General features: G+C 36.2%; 1 protein-coding gene across 1 annotated transcript in view; it reads left to right on the top strand.

The window, feature by feature from the left end:
- The window catches only part of LOC116738298, an 85,380-nt gene extending 59,445 nt beyond the window's left edge, over positions 1-25,935 (top strand). Inside the window, 2 exon segments of the mRNA XM_032594594.1 lie at positions 19,565-19,710; positions 25,664-25,935. Coding sequence (XP_032450485.1) covers positions 19,565-19,710; positions 25,664-25,935 — 418 coding nt within the window.
- Positions 25,936-26,951: the final 1,016 nt, after the last annotated feature.

Below are 26,951 nucleotides of genomic sequence, written 5' to 3'. Positions count from 1 at the left end.
AAACTTAATCATCATTATCTCTAGAGAGCAATACATGTGCATATTAAGTGCAGTCCTTACACTCTAGCATTTACAATACAGGACTAGGGATGCACATAAGCAGAAGACACCAAGACCAATAAAAATACTAGAAATGCAGAGTCAGTAAAACATATGTGTACATATACATTAATTCCATACTCCAAAATATAAATGTGAATATTTTTATCTTGTATTCTTCCCTTTTAAGTACTTAGTTATAAATTATATGTAACTTATATACATAAGTTAAGGGATTTTAGGCATTACCGACCAGGTGCTTGTGCATGACTTAGGTTGAACCATACAAAATTGCCTTTTTAAAAAAGTTTAGCTGAATATCAACATTTTCCTATGGTTCAATCTAACAGCAAATGAGGACTGGCTATGAGAATTTAATATGCATTACTTGTGCATATACAGTCAATTAATTTATGACAAAGGAGCTGAGAATATACAATGAGGAAAGGACAGTCTCTTCAACAAATGGCACTGGAAAAACTGAATAGTCACATGGTAAAAATGGAACTCGAACACTATCTTATACCACACAAAAAAACTAACTCAAAATGGGTTAAAGACTTGAACATAAGATCTAAAACCATAAAATTCCTAGAAGAAAAAAATAGGTAGTAAGCTTCATATTGATCTTGGCAATAGCTTTTAGGAAGTAAAGGCAACAAAAGCAAAAATAAACGTGTGGCTAGATGAGACTAAGAAACTTTTGTATAGCAAAGTAAACATCAAAAAAGAAAGAAAGAAAGAAAACTACTGACTGGGAGAAAAATTTGCAAATCATAAATCTGATAAGGAGTTAATACTCAAAATACATAAAAAAACTCACACAACAACAAACAAAAAAACCCCAAAATAATCCAATTAAAAAATAGGCAGAGGATCTGAATAGACATTTTTCCAAAGAAAACATATAGATGGTTAACAGGTTCACAAAAAGATTCTCAACATGACTAATCATCAGGGAAATGCAAATCAAAACCACGAGATGATATCTCACACCTGTTAGGGTGATTATTATCCAAAAGACAAGAAACAACAAGTGTTGGCAAGGATGTGGAGAAAAGGAAACCCTCATTCACTGTTGCTAGGAATGTAAATTAGCGCAGCCATTGTGGAAAAGAGTTTGGAGGTTCCTCAAAAAAGTAAAAATAGAACTACCATATGATCCAGTAATTCCATCTGTGGGTATTTATCCAAAGGAAACAAAATCACTAATTTGAAAAGATACATGTGCCCCCATGTTCAGTGCAAGTATATTTATAACATCTAAGACATGGAAGCAATCTACGTATTTATCAATGGATAAGTAGGTAAATACAATGGATACACCACATCTCTTTTTTATTCCATTGTATGTGTGTGTATATGTATGTGTGTATGTGTGCATGTGCACATATATGTTTGTGTGCATATATATATGTACATATACATATATATATACATATATATATATATATATATTTCAGCAAAAAAAAGAAGGAAATCTTGCCATTTGTGACCACATGGATGGATCCTGAAGGCATTATGCTAAGTGAAAGAAGTCAAAGAAATCCAATATGATCTCACTTATATATGGAACCTAAGGAAAAAAAAGAAATTAGTTGCAAGTGGCAGAGGGTGGGGCAAAATGTTGAAAAGGGTCAAGAGGTACTAAAATAAATTCCAGTTCTAAAATAAATAAATCATGGGGATGTAATGTACAACATGGTGAATATAGTAATAATACTCTACTGCGTATTTGAAAGTTCCTAAGAAGGTAATTCTTAAACATTCTCATCACACACACAAGATATTTGTAACTATGTTTGGTGATGGGTGCTAACTGGACTTACTGTGGTCATCATTATGCAATATATACAAACATCAAATCATTATGTTGTACACACGAAACTACGATACTGTTATAGGTCAATTACATCTCAATAAAAAATAAAATACTTTTATTCACAATTAGAATAACTTGTGCATACTTTAAATAATAATCCAGGAGAAATCCATTTTAAGGATAAAGAAACTCATATAATATTTAACTGGGAGTACATAATTGGAGAATATAACAGTATTATTTCTTTATGCTATAATTTTTTTAAGTTTATTCATCTATTTTGAGAGACAGAAAGAGCAGGGGAGGAACAGACAGAGAGGAAGAGAGAGACAATCCCAAGGAGGCTCTGCACTGTCAGTGCAGAGCCCGATGCAGGGCTCGAACTCATGAACTGTGACATCATGACCTGAGCCAACATCAAGAGTCAGACATGTAACCGACTGAAATGCAAGCATCCCAGGCGCCCTATCTTGATGTTATAATGTTAATATTCATGTTCATTTCATGTATGATACATACATTTTTTAATGTTGAGACAGACTGTAATATAAGGCCATTTAAAATTAATAATTTTGTAATTTAGAATTAGGCTTAAATTTAAGTAAATAATTTGAAACATTCAATTACATTGTTATGTTTTAGGAAGAAAAGTAGAATCATTTCAGAGACAACAAACTGGGAACTCCTTTCATATTCAGTGTTAATCAATTTTGTGGCATCTCCAGTTGTAAAAGAAAGAAAGGAATGAAAATGTCGGGCTAAAAGAGATCTAAACAGTCAGCAAGTGGTCCAAAGCCCTTTATTTCATAAATGAAGAAACTGAGGTCAAATGACTTAATATAGTTATTTGGACATTGGAGTAATCATTAGGAAGCTGAAGAAAAAGAAAAGATAAAAAGTAACTAACTGATCTATAACCAAAAACATATTTGCTTTGGATCCTGTAGTACATTTAGAACATAATCTGTTGACAGGAAATTGACTGTGTAAGATAAGTGCTGTGTAATGAAGTAGACAGACCCAAGGGATGACTACAAATGACAACACCGTGGCTTTGAAAGGACAATTGGTGGGGTGATGGTATATAAATATATATAATAATATATTATACATAAATAATATATAAATATTATATTAATATATAATATATATTATATAAGTATACATGATAATGAACATATTAATGTATTATTTATACAATATGTATAAATATATATCAATATGGTACATATATATAAATAGATATATACAAGCCAAAGTAATAGAATAATTCTTCAACGTCAATCATAAATTCTCTTAATGACTGGATTTATTTTTTAACTGATTATATTGGTCTTATATGGACATATCACTTTTCATGCATAGCTTAAAGGGCTTAATGTTTTATTTATACTTATGTTTTGAATTTTTTAGAGAAAATAGTGCAGACACATAATTTGAGGAGGTCACATTGAACCTAATACCTTTGGCACCTTTTAGAAAGTAGCATCATCTCACTGAAACCTTTCATGGCGAGAGAGTGCATTGACAGATGAGAGTCTGCCATCACTGTAAGTGTCTGTTGCCAATACTGAACTTCCTTTTCAGAGCCCAGGACAGTAGTCTGATTTTTAAAGGGTGGAGTTTAGATGAATGGATAAAGAAGATGCGGCATACATATATACTATGGAATACTACTTGGCAATGAAAAAGAATGAAATCTTCCCATTCGCAACAACATGGATGGAACTGGAGGGCGTTATGCTAAGTGAAATAAGTCGGTCAGAGAAAGACATATCTCATATGTTTTCACTCATATGTGGAATTTGAGAAACTTACCAGAAGACCCTGGGGGAAGGGAAGGAAAAACATAATAATTACAAACAGAGAGAGAGGCACACCATAAGAGATTCTTAAATACAGTGAACAAACTGAGGATAAATGGCGGGGGGCAGGAGCACAGGGAAAATGGGTGATGGGCATTGAGGAGGGCACTTGTTGGATGAGCACTGGGTGTTGCATATAAGTGATGAATCACGGGACTCTACTTCTGAAGCCAAGAGCACACTATATACACTGTATGTTAGCTAGCTTGACATTATATATATATATATATATATATATATATATATATATACACATATGTATATATATATGGACATATACATATATATATGGAGGTTTACGAGTAAGATTATAGGACTTCTGTAGTAATGTTCTCATTCTCCAAATACTTTTCTTATTTCAAAGAAGAGACTTAATTTTTTGGATAACCCTTTCTGTGTGATTTGTTAGTCCTATGATAATTCTACATTTGCCATCAAGCCATGTCTCTCTGAAGTCTTACAGCTTCTGTAGCTTACTGCTGTGTAGAACCAGTTATGCAATGTAGTAGCTGCATGTATCTTCAGCAAAGAGTTTTAGAGAAAACAACATTAAATTAAAAGTGACAAGACATAGCTTTAAGGTCAAGCTCAATTATTTACTGTAGGTAAATATGGTGTATGAATATAGATTATATTTAAACTTTTATACTTTAGTTTCCTTATCTGAATATGCAGATTTTAATAGTGACACATATCTATGAGTTTATTACATTGACAAAGAAATTACCCATGAGAATAGCCCTTTATGCACTTTAATGTGCAAGGTAAACCCTACTGATACTTTGAGAAAACAGAGTTATGGCAAATTAACAGTTTGACAATTAAAATTATTTTGAAAACTGTTTTCATATAACCCACAGTATATGTAGCTATATAAGACTATGGATGGAAAATGAATAAGAATCTGGTCTTTTTAGATGCTAGTTATTATTATCTCAGCATATGGCAAGTTTGAACAAATTTTAAACAATTAATAAAAAATAAAAATAAAATCGTGCTGACAGGTCAGAGCCTGGAGCCTGCTTCGGATTCTGTGTCCCCTTCACCCGTCTCTTTGGCCCTCCCCTGCTCATGGTCTGTCTCGCTCTGTCTCTCAAAAGTAAATAAATTTAAAAAAACTAAAAAAATAAAAATAAAATGTTTGGTTTTCAACTCATTATACCAATATACACAGCACCATTCTAAGGCAATGACTAGTTCTAAAACTTTATCTAAAGAAAGAAAATTCCATTGTAGGTCTTATCATGGAATTCATGGATTTATTTACTCAGAGCAAAGAGTTACATGTAAATAAACTTCATTCAAAATTTTTTAGAATGCCAAACGTTCAAAAGAACAGTCATTCTAGTTTCAATAGTTAAAAATCATTTTGACAATTCAATGAATTCCTAATACTGTTTGAAATTTTAATCTATGAAGAATTTCTCAATCAGAATTTCTCAAAGATTTCACTACCTAAAGTAATTTGGAATTTTACAGTAACACTGAAACATGGCATTAAATGATCTATAGCAGCACTTAGTTTTCTAAGATGGGCTCAAAATATATCTTATGTATATTTTCTTTCTCTTATAATGAAAGATAAAGGGTTAAAAATTCTTTTTAATTCATTTAAAGTTTATTTTTGAGATAGAGCGAGGGAGAGAAAGAGACAGGATGAGCAGGGGAGGGGTAGTGAGAGAGGGAGAGAGAGAATCCTAAGCAGGCTCTGAACTGTCAGCACAGAGTATGATGAGGGGCTCGAACTCACAAACGGTGAGATCATGACCTGAACCTAAACCAAGAGTCAAACATTTAATCGACTGAGCCACCCAGCCATCCTGGTTAACAATTCTCAATACTATCTAGGAGTAGTTTTGAATTGGCTTAAGGTTTTCTAGGTGACATTATGGTAAGAGGAACAAATGAAAGTATCCCCAAAATCATAGTAAATCATTTTACCTGAGTGCAGTCAACACAGCAGAGGATTGGCCATGTCGCTGGTGAGAGAGGAGAGGAACCAGAAAGTATGGAGTAAATGTTGGCAAACCTGGAAAACCTATTAAATCTCTACTTATGTATAATTAGAAAATAATTAAGACAAAAGAAAATATTGTGGCTAAAGAAACAATGGATATCGGCCACTGCTGTTAAGAAAACGGGAACAAAAGCCAGAAAGGAATGTGAAAAGAGTTTTTAGGGAGGTCAAGAGAAGGATATTCTAAAATCTATAAACCTAACAGAGAGAACACAGGAACAAGGCCTAATGTGGAATATAATGCAAACACTATTTAATTAGTTTAAAGCCACTTGACACGGAAGAGAGATGTGCAGAGAAGCGAAGGAAAATAAAACAAAAATAAGCATATTTGGGTTCTTGGAAACTATTAGTTTGGTATTAAATAGAGGTGAGAACTAAAAAGCAAATCTGGGAATCTTTATAACAGAACATAATTAAAATCTTGGGCATTACTGAAAATTACAATGGAGTAGGTGTACCCTAAAGAAAGTGATTGTTACAATAACCTGCCAAGACTTCCATCACAAATGGCAGACATGGGAGAACTGATGGGAAAGGAATGTATCAATGCAAAGGGGGCTATGCTTAAGTGGAGTCTTATCAACAGGATACCTTTTTTTTTTTTAATTTTTTTTAACGTTTATTTATTTTTGAGACAGAGAGAGACAGAGCATGAACAGGGGAGGGTGAGAGAGAGGGAGACACAGAATCTGAAACAGGCTCCAGGCTCTGAGCTGTCAGCACAGAGCCCGACGCGGGGCTCGAACTCACGGACCGCGAGATCATGACCTGAGCTGAAGTCGGCCTCTTAACTGACTGAGCCACCCAGGCGCCCCAACAGGATACCTTTTTAACAGGCAATAGATGTGTCTGGAGGCACCTGGGTGGCTCAGTCTGTTAAGCATCTGACTCTTGATTTTGCCTTATGTCATGATCTCATGGTTGCAGGATCAAGCCCTGAGTCAGGCTCTATCCTGAGCCTGCGAACATGAAGCCTGCTTAAGAATCTCTCTCTCCTTCTTCCTCTGCCCCTCGCCCACTCTCATTCTGTCTCTCTCAAAATAAATAAATAAATAAATAAACAAACAAACATTTAACAAGTAGATGTGTCTGACAAAACGTTATATAATCAACAAGCAAGGGAAGGGAAATGCCAAATGTCAGCTTTGAAGGGATGGGTAACTAATTCCAGTTGTACTGGGAAGGTCAATAAAACCTGACCATCGGGATAAAGTGGAGGAACTCTGAAGATGCTGCCATGGTTATGATGCAAACTTAAGTGAATAGAAAAATAAAACAAAACTACGATGAGGTATCACGTCACACCTGTCAGAATGGCTAAAATTAACAACACAGGAATCAGCAGATGTGGGGAAAGGGGAACCCTCTTACACTGTTTGTGGGAACGCAAACTGGTGCAGCCATTGGAAAACAGTATGGAGGTGCCTCAAAAAGTTAAAAATAGAACTACCCTATGACCTAGCAATTGCACTACTAACTACTAGGTATTTACCCAGAGGATACAAAAAATGCTGATTTGAAGGGGCACATGCACCCTGATGTTTATAACTGGTATTATCAACAATAGCCAAATTATGGAAAGAGCCCAGATGCCCATTGTCTGTTGGATGGATAAAAAAGTTGTGGTATATATATACAAGGTAATATTACTCAGTCTTAAAAAGGAATGAAATCTTGCCATTTGCAATGATGTGGATAGAGCTAGAGACTATTATCCTAAGTGAAATAAGTCAAAGAAAAATACCTATGATTTCACTCCTATGTGGAATTTAAGAAAAAAAATTAACATGGGGGGGAAGAGAGAGAGTCAAAGCACAAAACAGACTCTTACCTATAGAGAACAAACTGTGGGCTTGAATTTGTTGTTGTTATTGTTTAATTAAAATTTTTGGAAGAGAGCTGGCACAAAAGAGAAAATTTCAGGTCAGAAAAGAGTAATGTAGCTTGTATTTAAGGAGGAGCTAAGGATGTGTATATGTCCAGTTAAAATGCCCTCACCATTTGATCTTCCTATTCACATAAAAAAAACAATGCAGTAAGATGAATTAATTTTGATAGAAAGCACAAATAAACTAAGTAAACTTTAGCAAATTGCTAAATATCTAGTTGCTATTTACAGGGCTCTTTAAGAATCAGACACATTAACAGGTGCCTGGGTGGTTCAGTCGGGTAAGAGTCTGACTTCAGGTCAGGTCATGATCTCACCGCTCATGAGTGCGAGCCGCACATTGGGCTCTGTGCTGATAGCTCAGAGCCTGGAGTCTGATTCCGATTCTGTGTCTGCCCCTCTCCTGCTCATGCTCTGTCTCTTTCTCTCAAAAATAAATCAAAGTTAATAAAATGTAAGAATAAAACACATTAAATGAAATAATTCACTGTATATACTTTCTATTTTATATCTGTGCTATATGCATGTATACATGTATATTTACGTATGTATGTCAAAAATATATTCATATATTCTTTGACAAAACATTCTGGAAATAAGAAAACTATATATGAAGATATATAAAGTATTACATTTTATTCATAATGCATTTTTAATATTGTTGATGGATACAATTTAATAACCGTAATATTCTTTCTTGGTGAAATGGAGTAAGTGAAATTATTATTGGACCTCCTATTCCTGATAGAAATGTTTCTATGAAAATTAAACTTATTATCATCTTTAAGGATATTAATAGGCAGGTGCTAGTAAGCATTAAAACAAAATAAAATATTTTAAAATTGGAATCATGATCATAATTAGTTATCTTAATAGATCTTTCTGTATGTATTTTCTGATATATAAATTCTATTTTGTTAGTGCAAAATGCATGTCTTATGGTGACACAAAATGCAATTCTACCTATATTAACTATTCCTATTAGAACTTATGGGATCTGCATCAGTAGAATATCATTTCTATTTTTAATAGTTAAAATTAGAGGGGTGCCTGGGTGGCTCAGTCAGTTAAGTGTCTGACTCTTGGGTTTGGCTCAGGTCATGATTTCATGGTTTGTGAGTTCTAGCCCCACAACCGGCTCTATGCTGACAGTGTAAAGCCTGCTTGGGATTCTCTCTCCCTCTCTCTCTTCCCTCCCTGCCTCTCTCTCTCTCTCTCTCTCTCAAAATAAATAAACTTAAATAATATAAAATAATAAGAAACAACATGATAGTGTCTTGTATTAGTGTTTTAGAGCAGAACCGTTTCAATGTTTTGCATCATCAATCTCCACGTTTCAGGACCCCATTGGATAAAAATTCTCTGGTTTGGTGAGAGGGCAGATGAAAAGAAATACATATGAAGAAATACATTCAAAGTATTATTTCCTGGGGCGCCTGGGTGGCGCAGTCGGTTAAGCGTCTGACTTCAGCCAGGTCACGATCTCACGGTCCGTGAGTTCGAGCCCCGCGTCGGGCTCTGGGCTGATGGCTCAGAGCCTGGAGCCTGTTTCCGATTCTGTGTCTCCCTCTCTCTCTGCCCCTCCCCCGTTCATGCTCTGTCTCTCTCTGTCCCAAAAATAAATAAACGTGGGAAAAAAAAAAAAAAACAATTACAAAGTATTATTTCCTTCAATATAATATGTACACTGTATAAATTCTCAAAATATGGGGCGCCTGGGTGGCGCAGTCAGTTAAGCGTCCGACTTCAGCCAGGTCACGATCTTGCGGTCCTTGAGTTCGAGCCCCGCGTCAGGCTCTGGGCTGATGGCTCAGAGCCTGGAGCCTGTTTCCGATTCTGTGTCTCCCTCTCTCTCTGCCCCTCCCCTGTTCATGCTCTGTCTCTCTCTGTCCCAAAAATAAATAAACATTGAAAAAAAAATTAAAAAAAAATAAATTCTCAAAATATGAAGAAGGAAGTAATATTCTTACAATTCCGATCAGTGTTAACATCTACATACATTTCCTTCTAATATTTTTCTTGTCGCAGGCATCCACTTTTATTTATATGCTGGAAAGTACACTAAATAAAAAATTTACATCCTATTTCTTGCATATCACAGTATGAGTTTTTATATTATTAATAAAGGAGAAACCTTCATAACATCACTTTACTTGCTGTAGGACTCTACTAGGACTATGTTCCAATTTATTTAACTAACCCTCTGTCATTAGATATCAGTCCATCTGTCATTCATTCAACATATTCGCTGATGACCAAAGAGGGAAAAAAAGTTCTCTGTGAAAAATAGACTAAAAATATATTGAATGAAACAGTAATTTCTTCAAATATATTATGCAAGAATACTTCTAGTTTATAAAACTTTAGAAGCATTTTGGAAGTCTTAAGGCATATACACATTCGTTGGGTTTGCTATGATTTTAATCAATAGACTCCAAAGACTGCAGCCAAACATGCTGTTCAGAAACTAGACACATTCATTAGCTGTGTTGCTGCAACGATCAATACTATTTTTCAGTTGGTAAATATTTTACCATCTGTGATATTACACAAAACTCTCCCAGGGTACTCTAGTTTTGGAGAAACATCAGAAAAGGGTCAGCGTATTGGACAGAAAAGAGTCACTAAGACCAACTTTAAGTGATCAGACACATCAATTTGACAAAAAAATCCTTACGTGTTTATGAAACAAAAATGAACAACTTCACCTTAAATTCAAAACGAGCAGCCAAATGAACAAGTAGGCAAGCAGTTGGACAAATTAAGCATGACCCATGCAACATCAGGAAGCCTGAGATACTGTGCACTGGAATATTCCATAAAACCGAACAAGCGTTCAGAAACTGGGGAAGCCCGATACCAGTCAAATGACAACGATATAACTTGAACCAAGGGCGTTCTAGTTAAATGCCAGCACTTCCTAGCAATGTGCTTTGGACTATGTTACCTAATCTCTGTGCCTCATACTCTTCGTCTGTAAAACAGGAAAACCTTCTGGGTACTGAAAAATTTAAATAAATTAAAATGGATTAAGTATTTATAATAGGACTGGTCCATTTAATAAATTAAAGAAAAAAAATCATAGTTAGCAATTACCAGTTGGTTAGTATTTAGAAAGGAAACAATTTTTACTTTTCCATATTAGTTTTTAATTATTATTATCCTCTGCCAAATTTCTATCTGATAGTGCAAGAATAAGATTAAACGTTTTTTCTTAAACATTTCATTTCTACAATTTGAAGAATCAAGAGTTGTCTCCCCTGTTCTGCTTCTTCCTTCCGTTCAGTACACCCTATTAAGTATACTTTTTACTGTCCTGAAAATAAGTATGTGATAAGCTCTCATGTAGTGAAAAAAAATTTTAAATGAATTTTAGTAAAATCATGTGGATTTAAATATACATAAAAGTCATATATTGAAGAAGTGAAATAATCAGATGTTTGTGCCTATATAAACACTGTGGATGTGACAGTTATTGAATCCAATGCAAAAAAAAAATGAAACCTTTGTGATGTAATGATCTGAGCAAAATAAATAAATCTTCCCTCCTTCCATAAGGTAGTTGTATAGTAAGAATGACTATGGAAGGAAAAAAAAAAGAATTAACTTTTATACTTGGATAATTAAAACCAGAATTTTGCCTACATGGACTCTTAGTGGGCTATTTGAAAATTTTTCATTTGGGAGATCCACCCTAAGCATTGCAGGACACGTAGCATCTCTGGTTTCTACTGACTAAATGCTGACACCAATCCTCTTTGATAATTACAAAAAACAAATGTCCATGCAGATTTCTGAACCATCCCTAAGAGCAGTGATTCCCATTTTTTCATTTGTTGTTATCACCCACCCCCCAAAGAACCTTTTAAATACCTTTATCCTAATGGTGCTTTCTCAATGACATTTTAACATAGATGTGCTCTATACATATAAAAGCGTGATTTTTTTTACATCATATGATCAAATGTTCTCACTCTTGTGGTCAAAGTTTTCTCCATGGAGAATATCTGTCTTAAGAGGACTAGAGCACCCCCCACTGAGAACCATCGCTCATGCTAAGAAAGAGTGTAGGTCATGGTGCCAGAGTCCAGTCAGGCCTGCCCACTGGGGTCTTCTGATCAATAACACATTCCCAGATGTGTGATTATACAGGCTGGTAGCTCCTCTGACATAATATTAAATAGAGAAATGTGAGATGCTGTAATTTTGTGCGCATACATAACCAGAACGGTTCTATGATAGTATCAGATGGTTTCATTCTTTTGTTGAAACCCTTCCAGGGCCTTCTCATTCCATTTAGAGTAAAATCTCAAATCTTTACATTGGCCTATCCAGCCCTACATGATGGCTTCCTCCTTTACTCTCCCTCTCATCTCCAGGCACAGTGACTTCCGGGCACACTCCCACAAATAAGCCACGCACGCTCTTAATAGTCAACGCTTTGAGAACAAACTGAGGGTTGATGGGGGGTGGGAGGGAGGGGAGGGTGGGTGATGGGTATTGAGGAGGGCACCTTTTGGGATGAGCACTGGGTGTTGTATGGAAACCAATTTGTCAATAAATTTCATAAAAAAAAAAAATAGTCAACGCTTTGCATTTACTGTGCCCTAATTTTGGAACATTCTTTCCTCTGATAGGAACAGAGCTTACATGCTTATTACTTCTTCCAGGTCTATTAATTTATTCAATGAGTGAATCTATCCCGATTAAACCCATATTTTGGAATCAAAGATGATTGATTATGCACATTCTAGCATATGCACGTTCACTCTGAGAACTGCCAGAATACCTCAAAATACTTACAAGCTGAAAATGACCACATATCTAACACTCTATAAAACTTACCTTAAATCATCAAGATTGTTTTTAATAGGAAAAAAACCCCTGATGATTTCAGGTTGACAGAAGAGCATGGGCTCACTGCATTGAGCATAAATGAAAAGGTGTTTCATATTTTTCCACCTGTAGATATTTTCATTTTCTGTTTATAGAACATTACATGAATGTGACTGTGAAACACACTGACATTGTCCTTTATTCTTGAAATTGTGATAGAATTTTTACAGGTGTTTTCCAAACATGATCCAAAAATGATATTAAAGACCTACGTTGCTGATTCACTCACACTGGATCCTTGTGTTGCCAAGCAGACTCATAATACTTAAGTTTATTGGGTGTACATTTACCCTGGTTATATATTTAACTACTTATTCAGAAAAGCTTGGTGTGTGCTGATCAGTTCTCCAAATTATGTCACCAAATGTAAATTTATGTCAAAATATGGTAAATGTGAGTTCTCAGCCAAACTATTAAATTATAAAAATACTGCAATCAGTTAAAATAAATTCAACAGTTTACATTATTTCCTATACATACGAACCAAAGTGTTAAAATATTTTTCCAAGTTTTTCTATGAATTTCCTGAACCACTCTATGAGAAATAGATCTATCACAACCCCCCCAGCGCGCACGCGCACACACACGCGCGCGTGCGCGCGCGCGCACACACACACATACACACACAAACACACACACACCCCAGGCTGCATATTTAACAACTGATAATATCAGGGAAACATATGTTCTAATTGCATTTCTTTTGACACAACATCTGATAAAATTTTGTATATGAATCCCCCAAGCCACCCTCACATTTTAGGTTTTGTAAAAATTATTATGTGAACACATTTAACTCAACTCCCTTTAACACACTAAAACTTTCTGCACTTCTATTTTATTAATTTACTGCTACTTCACTTTACAAACCTCAGGGCAAACTTTCATAACAAGAGTAATTTTCAGTTATTCTCAAGTTTGATAACAAGTTAGTATTTAAGAATGAGTGCAGGGGAGGGGCAGAGAGAGAGGGAGACAGAGAATCTCAAGCAGGCTCTGTGCTGTCAGTGCTGAGCCCCATGTGGCACCTGATCTCACAAACCGTGAGGCCATGACCTGATCTCACAAACCTGAGATCAAAAGTGAGATGAGGGGCGCCTGGGTGGCGCAGTCGGTTAAGCGTCCGACTTCAGCCAGGTCACGATCTCGCGGTCTGTGAGTTCGAGCCCCGCGTCAGGCTCTGGGCTGATGGCTCAGAGCCTGGAGCCTGTTTCCGATTCTGTGTCTCCCTCTCTCTCTGCCCCTCCCCCGTTCATGCTCTGTCTCTCTCTGTCCCAAAAATAAATAAACGTTGGAAAAAAAAAAAAAGTGAGATGCATAGCTGATTGAGCCACCCAGGTGCCCCAAGAATGAGAACTTGATTTCCAAGCATTTATATTAGAATACTATATGCCAATTTATACAGTATGGGTCTCATATGGGCAAAAATATGTAAATTCTCAAAATGTATATTCTAAGTAAATGTTTCTACAAATAAGGATACTATAGTAGATAAAGACATAAAGTATTTGTTTTTCTTTAATCAATATTAGAATTTTGGCTAATTGGTGTCTAAGTGACTGAGGTTTATTTAGTAAGTCGATGATTTGGTAAAGATAGTTCTAAGTTATCCTCTTAGTTTTCCTTAGTTTCCTTAGATTTTTCTGAACCCACTCATCTTGTAATAAATAATTTTAATTTTAGAAATACAATTTGACAAAAAGAGAAGAAATATCACTGTTATCAATTATTACTTGATGAATATGTATTGAATTCTTACCAGAACCCAGATTAAAAGCTGAGGAAATATATATACTCATTTTAAAATTTGAGATAATGAAGAAAATTCAAAATGGGTTTCTAGTCAAAAGTTAATCATTTGCTTTGTTTTATTTTGTTAAAAGTTAATCATTTGTAAATTATATTTTTTATTTAGTGGTTAGTTTTTATGAATCAATGATTTTTTTTAAAAAAAAGCAAATGCCCTAGTATCCATTAATTCATTATTTATTTACTTATTATAGACCAGTCTCTAAACTGTGTTGCTAAATTGGGTTTTAATATGAAGATGCCACAGTTAGCTATAATTTAAAGGCTAAAAGGTATAAGAATGGATTTATTTTCCTTCTACATGCCCCTCAGTGTTCTACATGCCCCTCAAAATTTCCTGAGAGTGATACTATAAATGTGAGTTGGGTCTACTTTGTTCCTCATAAGGAATGTTTAACAACAGAGGAAGGAAAATTAAGGTCTTTAGAAAATGTCTAATGTTGCATAGATGAACCTTTAATTTTTTTTTAACGTTTATTTATTTTTGAGACAGAGAGAGACAGAGCATGAACGGGGGAGGGGCAGAGAGAGAGGGAGACACAGAATCTGAAGCAGGCTCCAGGCTCTGAGCTGTCAGCACAGAGCCTGGCGCGGGGCTCGAACTCACGGACCGCAAGATCATGACCTGAGCCGAAGTCGGACACTTAACCGACTGAGCCACCCAGGTACCCCTACATAGATGAACATTTCAGATGATGAAGAGAAAGAGACAGGATCCCTTAAGTTTGAGGTATTTTAATTAATTAAGTTCCTGAAAGAATTTAAGTGACTTTGAATACTCACACCCATTCAACCTGTATTTGTAAACACAAACATAATCCCTGCTGAATCAAGGATCACTGAAGCACATCCTAGTACTTAATCATGAATGTCAGAAAAAAGAGGGGGTGATAAATATGGATACTCTGCAAATAAAACCAAAACATCTTCAATACTTTCTAGCATATAAAATGAAAATATATTACTTAGCAATAAAAATAAAATGAATTTTTGGCAAAACAGAACATACAAATTTCGCTAATTTTCTTCCACATTTAATCCTGGCATCATTTATGAGAACCTTATGTGATGTTTCAAGTAACTCTTCAGGAGATAAACCATAGTTATACTCAGATTTTATATATGTATGTGTGTGTACATGCGGGTGGGTATGTGCGTGCAATGTGTATAACATATTGTTTAACTGATTACCAATTTGTATTTGTTAACCACATCTTGACTCTTTTTGATTTTTACAATCATTTGATACGAAATATCACCGATTTGTCAGTGTCGTCCTCAAATTTTTTTTTTAACGTTTATTTTTGAGAGACAGAAAGACAGAGACAGAGACAGAGAACAAGTAGGGGAGGGGCCGAGAGAGAGGGAGACACAGAATCCGAAGCAGGCTCCAGGCTCCGAGCTGTCAGCACAAAGCCTGACATGGGGCTTGAACCCACAAAACTGATGATCAGGAGCCGAAGTCTGATGTTTAACCAAGTGAGCCACCCAGGCGCCCCTTGTCAGTGTGTTTTATATTAAGTTTTGAGAGTATAAATCTCAAAATACAAGATAATTGTTTTTCTCAGCACTTATGCCACAGTACCGTATGAATTTATGTGAGAATTAGAGAAAGTAAACATAAAAAAGATGAAATTTGTAGTTGGACTTGAATTTTATTTTTCTTCCGGAGAAAATTTCTTATTACGTTGAAATATACCCATGGGGCGCCTGGGTGGCGCAGTCGGTTAAGCGTCCGACTTCAGCCAGGTCACGATATCGTGGTCCGTGAGTTCAAGCCCCGCATCAGGCTCTGGGCTGATGGCTCAGAGCCTGGAGCCTGCTTCCGATTCTGTGTCTGCCTCTCTCTCTGCCCCTCCCCCGTTCATGCTCTGTCTCTCTCTGTCCCAAAAATAAATAAGCGTTGAAAAAAAAATTAAAAAAAAAATATACCCTAATTATTTTTCTCTTTTGTCCTTTCCCTAACATCTTTCGATGCTACAGACTGGAATAGAGAGATATCACCCTTTCTTTCACCGCCATCTTTATGTTACATTTTCCCATGGCATATAGTGATACAGGTTCTGTACCAATCAAGCAATATGCTCTCAGCAAAGTGCTATCTTCCCGCTGATAAATGTTACAGAGATGAATGTGCAACAGATAAAGAGGCATTCGGAGGAAATAAAAATTTTAAATTAATAATCACAATACCAATAAGCAATTATAATCACAACAATCAGATTCACCATTTTTAGAATATTTATGTTCCAAAACGTCCCAACCAGTGGGGTAGATTTTCACAACGTGTTGGAGAGAACATATGGTAATCTCCACTTAACAGAAAGAGAGACACAGAGAGATCATGTCAGTTCTCACAACATCGAGGTAGAAGGATGGTTTTGGACTTTGGTATGTCTAACTCCAGGGTACCTGCTCTTGTAGACTCCATATGACAATGACTTTGAAACATACTGGAGATTCCTTTTTTTTTAAATGTGTTTTATTTTAATGTTTTTTTAAATGTTTATTTATTGTTTATTTTTTGAGAGAGAGCGAGAGCACAAGTAGGGGGGAAGGGCAGAGAGAGAGGGAGATAGAGGCTCCAAAGCGGACTCCACACTGTCAGCGCAGGGCCCAATGAGGGGCTGGAACTCGCAAACCGTGAAGAGATCATGACCTGAGCTGTGAAGTCTGACACTTAACTGACTGAGCCACCCTGGCACCCCCATAGTGGAGATTTAAGTGCTTTCCCCAAAATTAAATTTGGGTTTGGACCGACCATTGTTTTACTTTAACTCATGTATTTCTTCTCATGGTAAATGATTTTGATCATTATTTTCATAATGACCGCATTTATCCAAGAAGAAATTGCCATGGCAGGGACTGAGGAACTTTCAGGTAGAGCCTATAAACTTTGTTCAGGTTACAATGTCACTCTATGATGACTTAACCATTGAATGGTTCAGGTTAATGAGCTGCCTAATTGTCTTCAGATTATTGCTCACTCTCTTTCAACCCACTTTTCAGTTATCTCTTATTATAAAGAACCGCCATTCTTTCCCCCTGTCTTTGTCTCTGCTAGAGATGTTAATGCTAATAATTTAGGGGATTATTTTCTTCATGGGAAAAATGAGAGAGGAACCAACACCATGTTGCTTTTGAGTCTGCTCAGCATTTTCTTACATTAATTAAACACCACCACCGTGACATATAGTGTGAAAATCTTAATGGTGAGAGTGTTAAACAGATTCATAGAAAAAAATGTGGCTACATTGGCAGGGATTTTGGACAAGTTACAGCAATGATATATTCATCACCACATTTCCTTAGGCACACTGTTCTACTTCATTACCCTGTCCAAAACTAACTGAGCTCTAGCACATAAAAATTTTTAACACTTCTGTAACCTAAGAACAATTTCAAATGGCAAATAATAGGTAGTTTCTAGGAGGACTAGTGAATAGTAAAAATTTTAACTTGTCTCTTTTTCAAAATAAGTTTTCAAAGACATTATATTTTTAGGTGTGGCTTTATGATACCCTTGGGCTAAATTTTTATGATTTCAAATCTTTAATTTTAAAATCAAAGTCAGTTGGAAAATAGTAGTCAACTGACAGAAATAAGGTACATAGCCCAATTTGTTGGCTCACATTTGTACCATAAGACGAGGGGGGGGGGATCTTATAGCCTTCCCTTCTTTTAGTCTCTTCAAAATTGTTCATAAATTTGTTAGGACCAAAACATTTTATCTGAAATAATTACAGAGGAGTTCGTTAAAATCATCATGGTGGAATACCTGAGGATCATTTCTCTAGAGCAAAAGCTGGGATGGACACTGGACTTACCAAAACTGAGGTTGTACTCATCCTGTTCATTCTGTTGGATTACTCACCATTTTATAGTATCTGTACACATTTATTTATTTATTTATTTATTTATTTATTTATTTAATTTATTTATTTTTAATTTTTTAACGTTTATTTATTTTTGAGACAGAGAAAGACAAATCATGAACGGGGAAGGGTCAGAGAGAGAGGGCGACACAGAATCCGAAACAGGCTCCAGGCTCTGAGCTGTCAGCACAGAGCCCGACGCGGGGCTCGAACTCACGGACCGCGAGATCATGACCGGAGCCGAAGTCGGACGCTTAACCGACTGAGCCACCCCGGCGCCCCTGTACACATTTAATTTCTATTAGTTTTATCAAAATGAAGTCCAAGGTGTTGTTTACTTCGAAATCCTGCTTCCTTCAATGTGTAACTGTTTGAGAATGGATTACCTGGAAAACTGCTTTTCTATTTGTGTGTGTGACAGCTGAGTTCAGCTGTTTTCTTAAGCATCTATGGAACAGCTGAGCACTTTCTCCCAGTCCCCAGATTTGAGACTAAAGGACCTGTAGGCGACAAAGTTCATCGGAATGCATACAATCAAGGCATTTACTTTCCCTTCATATGCTACGGCTGTAAGTTATTGACCTCTGCGATACAACTATGGGCAAAATCATCTTCTATAAGCGTTGCCTCCTCTACCTTGTCTACATATATATTAACAACCATATCCACCCTCACTGTGTGTTAGAGGCTCAGTGCAATACAAACTAGAAAATAATAAGCTCCAAGTGGACACATCAGTCTTCCAAACTTAGCTAAGGGTAAAAACCCTTATCCGTCATCTAGTATTTGCATTCCTCTTCAGACAAGAGGCAAGCAATCTGGAGAAATGGGATGAAACAAGGTTGTTTTTATGTTGCTACAGTCTCCGAGTTCCTTGGGGGTAGATACAATGATGTGGTGTCAGCCAATGAACGCAGGTCATATGTCAGCGCCAGTTAAACTTGATTTTCTGAACAATCAAGTATTGACCAAATGGGAAAGTACAAAGGTCGAACAGACCTGTGTTGCTACATTAGGAGTTTTGTCATCTATAAGGTGTGTACTTACCATGACCATTTAATAAAACTAGAGGTCAATGAAATTTGTGGTATTTTTGCAAAATATTATTTTACTAAATGATGAATGGCTTCAGCTCAAATGTATCTTATCTTAAAAAAAAATTACAAAACAGATATGTGTAGTCAAATCCACTTTATTCCAGTTCTGCTCTTGCTATAATTATTAAAGAAGACTTACTGTGCCTTTCTTCTATTAAAAAATAATAGCTTACATATCCAAATGATTCTTTATCACCTTGCGTTGAACGGAGTGTCTGAATTGTCCCACTGAAATTATGATTATTGATTTCAGCTATAATTTACAACTAATTAATGGTAGGAAAGACACTAGTTCCTCCAAAAATGCCATACCACAGATGACCGTGGATAGGCAACGGTATATTGTTCTCCATAAAAATGAAAGGCGGTATATTTTCCAGAGTTTCAGTATGGCACACGGTATATTTTTAAAGCATCACAATAAAAGATAATCCTCTTGAGTACCATGAACTCTGTTAACATAGTGCATGTGATTTCTACCCTAGGACTGCAACTGGCAACTCACATGGTTGCAGAAAGGAAGATCTGTTCTGCAAAGTGTCAGGTGTATGTTATGACATATGGGCCTTTTCATCTTCCAGGAAGCACATTATGCTCTTTCTCTGATAGGCCCCAGTCACCCCTGTGGCTACTCCCTGGCAAATCCTATCAGCTTCTCAGGTTTCCCAGTTGCCTGCATTGTGCTGTCAGCTTCAGGCTGCTTGAGCTTATCTTGGATACTAATCTTTGACTGGAGGTAACTTACTACTTATACTTTAGTTCACCATAAGTCTATTGATTTGGGGGGATCAACCTCATGGCCCGATCCACATTGCAAGAATATCTTCTCTTTGACTATAAAAGGGGAACGAGAAATAGCGAAGACTCTCTTCTGTCACTTTGTATTGTGGATTACAGCTATAGGCCATTTTAAATCATTGAACATGGTACTTATTTACAAGAGGTTTTTCTCAAAAATTCATAAAATGTGAAGAGTTGGGGAAGAAAAGAGACAAAGAATAAATGGTGAAACATCGTTTGTCGGTAAAAAAAAAAATTGTAAGCCTATTTGAATGGCTCATAGTGTTACAAAACTGGTACTCTCAAAGAAGAGTTAAGAACTGTTTGTAGTGGGGCGCCTGGGTGGCTTGGTCGGTTGGGCGTCCGACTTCGGCTCAGGTCATGATCTCACGGTCTGTGAGTTTGAGCCCCGCGTCGGGCTCTGTGCTGACAGCTCAGAGCCTGGAGCCTGTTTCCGATTCTGTGCCTCCCTCTCTCTCTGCTCCTCCCCAGTTCATGCTCTGTCTCTCTCTGTCTCAAAAATAAATAAAAGTTAAAAAAATGAAAAAATAAAAAAGAACTGTTTGTAGTAATAAGCAGTTATGGGGTTGTGTAGTGTATGATATTTTCAATAAAGTGGCAAAGATGAACATAAAATTGGAGACAGAATAATAGTATCAAGTTTTGTGTTAAGCTTTTAAAAATTTATTTTAAATGATTTCAAAGCACCTCTGAAGGATGCTGCCCTGAATAATCATAGTATTTCACAAATTTTGCAACTCTGAAATACTATAAGAAACATTTGACCTGTGCCTACTGATAGAAGAAAAGGAGTAGATGGTTAAAAATAACTGTAGAGAGTTCATTTGAAAATATTGATGTGGTAGGTTAAAAAAATATGTATATCAATAAGACCCCTATTGTACAGTTGGTAGGAATGCAAAATGGTGCAGCCACTCTGGAAAACAGTGTGGGGGGTTCCTCAAAAACTTAAAAATAGAACTACCCTATGACCTGCAATTGCACTACTAGGAATTTATCCAAGGGATAAAAAAATCCTGATTTGAAGGGGCACATGCACCCCAATATTTATAGCAGTGCTATCAACAATAGCTAAATTATGGAAAGTGCCCAAATGTCTATCAACTGACAAATGGATTGAGAAGATGTGATGTGTATGTATACATATATATGTGTGTGTGTATATATATATATATATATATACACACACACACACATATATACACACATATGTGTGTGTATATATGTGTGTGTGTATATATATATATGTATATGTATATGTATATGTATATGTATATGTATATATACACACACACATATATACACACACATACGTATGTGTGTATATATATGTGTGTGTGTGTGTGTGTGTGTATATATATATATATATATATATATATATATACAACAGAATACTACTCAGTGATGAAAAGGAATGAAATCTTGCCATTTGCAACAACATGGATGAAACTGCAGTGTATTATGCTAAGCAAAATAAGTCAGTCAGAGAAAGACATATGTCATATGATTTCACTCATATGTGGAATTTGAGAAACTTCCAAATGAAAATAGGGGAAGGAAAGGAAAATAGGGGAAGAGAAGGAAAAATAAGATAAAACAGAGAGGGAGGCAAACCATTAGAGACTCTTAAATACAGAGAACACACTGATGATTGATGGCATTGGGTGTTAGGGGTGGGTTAAATGGGTGATGGGTATATATATCATTAACCATTGATGTATAGTGAAATGTTCTGTTTCTTTTCCTTGTCATATTGTTGTTGAAGTTCTGTAAAGTAGAGATTTATTTTTTTCTTTATATATAATATTTGCTAAATTAATCTAAAGGATCACATCTATGGGGCAGCTCTTTCTGCCCACAGGTCATGTCCCTGTGCTTTACTAAAATCACATTTTTGCAGTGAAAAAAAAAAAGGTTCAAATCTATCTATCTATCTATCTATTCTACTATGACTATGAGCCAGTCTTTTCCATGGGTGATATGGCAGCTTTAAAAAAATAGTGAATATGTTTATTTTAAAATTTGTCTCAGAGAAAAGCTTTCAGAAGCGTTTTAAAAACAGGTCAATATTGGGGCGCCTGGGTGGCGCAGTCGGTTAAGCGTCCGACTTCAGCCAGGTCACGATCTCGCGGTCCGTGAGTTCGAGCCCCGCGTCGGGCTCTGGGCTGATGGCTCGGAGCCTGGAGCCTGTTTCCGATTCTGTGTCTCCCTCTCTCTCTGCCCCTCCCCCGTTCATGCTCTGTCTCTCTCTGTCCCAAAAATAAATAAACGTTGAAAAAAAAAAATTAAAAACAAAACAAAAAAAAAAAAAAAAAAAGGTCAATATTTTACATAATAATAATACTTAAGGAAAACTCTTTTTAACTTTGAGGATTTCTTAGGGCGCCTGGGTGGCGCAGTCGGTTAAGCGTCCGACTTCAGCCAGGTCACGATCTTGCGGTCCGTGAGTTCGAGCCCCGCGTCGGGCTCTGGGCTGATGGCTCAGAGCCTGGAGCCTGTTTCTGATTCTGTGTCTCCCTCTCTCTCTGCCCCTCCCCCGTTCATGCTCTGTCTCTCTCTGTCCCAAAAATAAATAAACGTTGAAAAAAAAAAAAAAAAAAAAACAAAAACTTTGAGGATTTCTTTTTTTTAAGTTTATTTATTTTGAAAGAGAGAGCAGGAGCCAGTGAGGGGCAGGGAGAGAGGGAGAGAGAGAATCCTACACACGCTCCAGCTGTCAGCGTGCAGTCTGTCACAGGGCTCGACCATGACTTGAGCCAAAATCCAGAGACAGAAGCTTAACCATCTGAGCAGCCAGTCACCCAAAACTCACTTTTAATGGTGAAAATGATTATGTTTTACAGGATCTACTATATTTATATACCTTTCTTCCTATAGCTTACATTTATATATTAGTTGCAATAATAGTTTGATGGATATTTTGGAAGATAAATACTTTCTGTCAAAGAATAAGACCATATTCAGTAATTGTACATATTCTAAAGAATTGAATATATATGGTTGTGTATATATATATTTATGTGCATATATATATATATATATATACGCATGTATGTGCACACACACACACATACAAACACACATACTGATCTATACTCTCAAATTTGATAGGTATTTTTGAAGAGTCCATTTACTTAAGTAAATGCTCATTGAGTGTAATATCCCTTTAAATATATGTCACAAATTGCCTTGAAAGAGATTAAGTTGAATATAAGCTTTCTATCATAATTTACTCATATTGGGAATCAATTGGCCTGTAACTTCACAGGTATTCTCTTAGCTGAGAAATTCTCAGTGAAATGCCTCTGTTCTCCTCATCCAAACTATGCAAAGCAAGGGTGTGGTTAGATTACTCAATTTTGTGTTTCCCAGAGGTTTATCTAAAAAGTAAAGTGTTGAAGACAAGAGTTTAAGATTTTGTATTTTCCTCTGGTTTTTGTTTTGTTTGGGGTTTTGGTTTGGTTTTGATTTTTTTTTTTTTTTGCATTGGAAACTACCATAGCAATCATAATACAGGAAATTATAGCTTAATAGCCTCTTGAGATGTCATATAATCCAAAAACAGAAAAGTGTACCTCTATATTAACAGTAATTAGTACATCATAATTCCATCCCCATTTTTTTTCTGACCATAGCCTCATCCTCAATATTTTCCAACATTATTTCCTAAATTTTTTTTTAATTTTAGAAATTCTCAAAATTGCTATTTGTAGCTTGCTACTGGTCCCATAAAGATCTTTTTCTTGTCCAACCAGAAAGAAGACTTTGAGAGTGCCTCCAAGAAAAAGTAACATATTGCATATCCTCTGATTCATTTTGAGGATATTGTTTTAAAAATGGACAGAAAGCTCTGTCAGGAATTGGTATATGGGCTTTCCAGTGTCAACTGGTTTACTTAAGGAGCTGTACACAGTGGAAAGCGTGCTGAATTAGAGGTCTAAACACTTCTGTTATAAAGCTATGTCTGTAAGTTAACTGGGTCAATGTTCTGGAGTCAGTCATTTAACTTTTTGGTATAGCAGTTTCCTCTTTTTTAAATGGAAGTATTCATATGTATCCTTGCTAATCATGAGATTACTGTAGATATACTACCATATAATGGATATGAAAATGTTATAAACCTATCAGGCTAGACAGGTAAAAATTATAACAAATATTATGGAATAGATTAGATTTAAGTCCAAGGTATAAAGTAAAACAGATGTGTCTTGGACTTTGGGGAAAAGTGAATTCCTCCTTTAGAATTCTCCAGTGGGGATACAAAATTTAAACTTCACGGTCCCACCTTAGAACATCGAGGGAGAACATTACCAGAGAAGAAATCATCAATAAGACCAATAACCTATTTGTAAATATCGGACACTTAGGTAAGCCTTTTATAAATCACAAGAGGCAAAAAAAAGAGACAGATTAAAGGAAAAAAGAGAAAGGAAGACAAAATGCCAGTAATAACTGATTACTGTGAAATTTGACTGGAAGCTAAGTGGTTAAATTTGTAACTTTTCCAGCTTGTGTGTAGCTTCCGGTTTTCATTGATCATTCGATCGGAACATTCCAGGTCCTACTCAAGTCAGTAAAACAGAACCACAAATTGGCCAAAGACACGACTGAAGCAAAAGACACAGCTTAGCAATTAGCTTTAAGGTTACTTAGAATCTTCTGGGGTAAGTTCCAGTGAAATAGGCTCATCGGCATGCCTCCAACGAGCATTCAATGACATGTAAAAGAAGTAATCCTCCAGATTTCTGGGTCTGTTTCTACATCTCTTTTTTGACAAGAGACTTAGAGAAGAGGAATACTTCTACTTCTAAAATTGGATAAGATGAATAAATCTATGTGTAAGCTTTCTACACACATACACACACACACACACACACACACACACAGAAGTGGGGTCTGTGGTGGCTGATAGGATGGTAAAAAGGAGAAAGGACAGTGGCTGAATTTGGCCAATTAGCTCAGAGGGAAACAAATGTCAAATGCATTTCCCTCTCTTCCAATGATACCAGAAACAGATTCAGTTATAAAACTATAACAGTAATGTAAACTCTATATGCCTTAAGTACATAAACAAATGTAATGGTGAAACTGTGGAGGTCTTGCATTTTCATAGGCACAGAATAAAGGACTTACTGACTCTACAGAGTGATCCATGTATCGACCTGCAACTCCCGACTGTAAAGCTTCAACTCTTAAGTTATTCAAATCAGAGTTCCTACGACATTTGCTATTTTTAACTTTCCTTCCTTATTACCCTCAAAACAGGATGCTTAGATGTAGGAATCGTATTAGACAACTAGTACTTGAATATCAACAAATGTCAGCAACATATTTGAACTTTATGTAGAAGAGGTAATGTTAATTTACATACATGGCCTTTGGATCTATCTGCTCAGTCTTTACAAGTGTCAGGAATTGTAAGAGTTAATGAAGAAAGCCAAGCAAAAGTCTTGCAATGAAATACAGAACAATATTGCAGATGTGTGGAGCCTATGGAAGGTGGAGCCCATTTATTCTGCATGCATATTTAATGTGTAAAATTATTTTTAAGTCTTAAAACAACCTCTTGGAAATGCTGTGAACTGCAAAGCTAGGCAGATCCGATACATTCTAAAATATAAAGGAGAAAGAAATGCACCAAGAGTAAAAATTCCTGGTTACTCACGATTCTTTTCACCTCTCCACCTTGACCCAGCTTTCATTCTGCCCGAGACACCCACAGGAGAAGTTATTTCTGCCAGCGAGAGCAGCAGCATCAGTAACAGCACAGCCATGCCAGGTAAAAATAACCTCTATGGAGAGTCCTGTCACAGACGAACCTGAGGCTTTTGCTGGGAATAGAAACCTGGAGCCAATCCTGTCATTTCATTTAGCAGAAATGCAAAAATGCTGCTTTCCCCATAAATTTTCAAAACGCAGGTACGTCCTCATCAGGCACTCCATTCGAATTATGCAGGGATGTTAAAAAAAATAGGAGGGATATAAACCCTTCCTCTATACATAAGCAAAATGTCAGGAGAGAGAGAAGCTGACAATTTTCTTTGGTCTTTCTGCAGCTACCAGTTCCTAACCCACTCCTGCCAGCTCTCACTTCTTCCAAATGTTTGTCAACATTTTTCATAACCTGATAACAAGAAAAAGCTGAGATTTCAGTATTTTCCCACCTACCCATTTCTGTACCACAGATTATAGTACTTGACGAACCCGAATATTTAATTTTGGCACTGCAAACACACCTTTCAACCAGAGGTGTTGTTAAGGAAAGGAAGGAAAAAACACTTGTCCGCAAAACTCTATGTAGCATCCTGGAGAAAGGATTAGATATATAAATATATGCTGGTAAGACATGATAAAAATACCTCTGAAAAAAAGGGAGTGGTAAACAATCATCTTTCCTACTTAGCCTGTACTATGTGATTTTTATATTCGGAGAATAATGTAAAAAAAAAAAACAATCTGCCAAAAATATCCCAAATCCATAAAGAAGGGCAAAGTGTAATGTATGTTGCGTATTCGAGGATCATCTGCATTGTATCATAAACACTTGTTTGCTTGTAAATACATGTTGGTCTATTCTATCTCTCCTGCTTCCTGCAAAATGATTTTCATCACCTCTAAGCTGAGCATAGTTTTTAGTAAAATCATACTTCTCAGTTTTACAATTAAGTCTATTTCCTATGGACAACTTGCAATATTTTCTTCCCTGCCATGACATAAGAAGCTGGCCTTCACCTTGGGGCCAAATTTCTTTCTGTCTTTAACAATAAAACCCATTTTATTCTCCTAAGGACATTATAGAACAATAATATACATACATGTTTTTTATCAAGCATATAAAG

Source organism: Lynx canadensis, chromosome C2 (assembly GCF_007474595.2).
Source record: "Lynx canadensis isolate LIC74 chromosome C2, mLynCan4.pri.v2, whole genome shotgun sequence".
Lineage (NCBI taxonomy): Eukaryota > Metazoa > Chordata > Mammalia > Carnivora > Felidae > Lynx > Lynx canadensis.
This window is presented reverse-complemented; position numbering and strand designations above follow the sequence as displayed.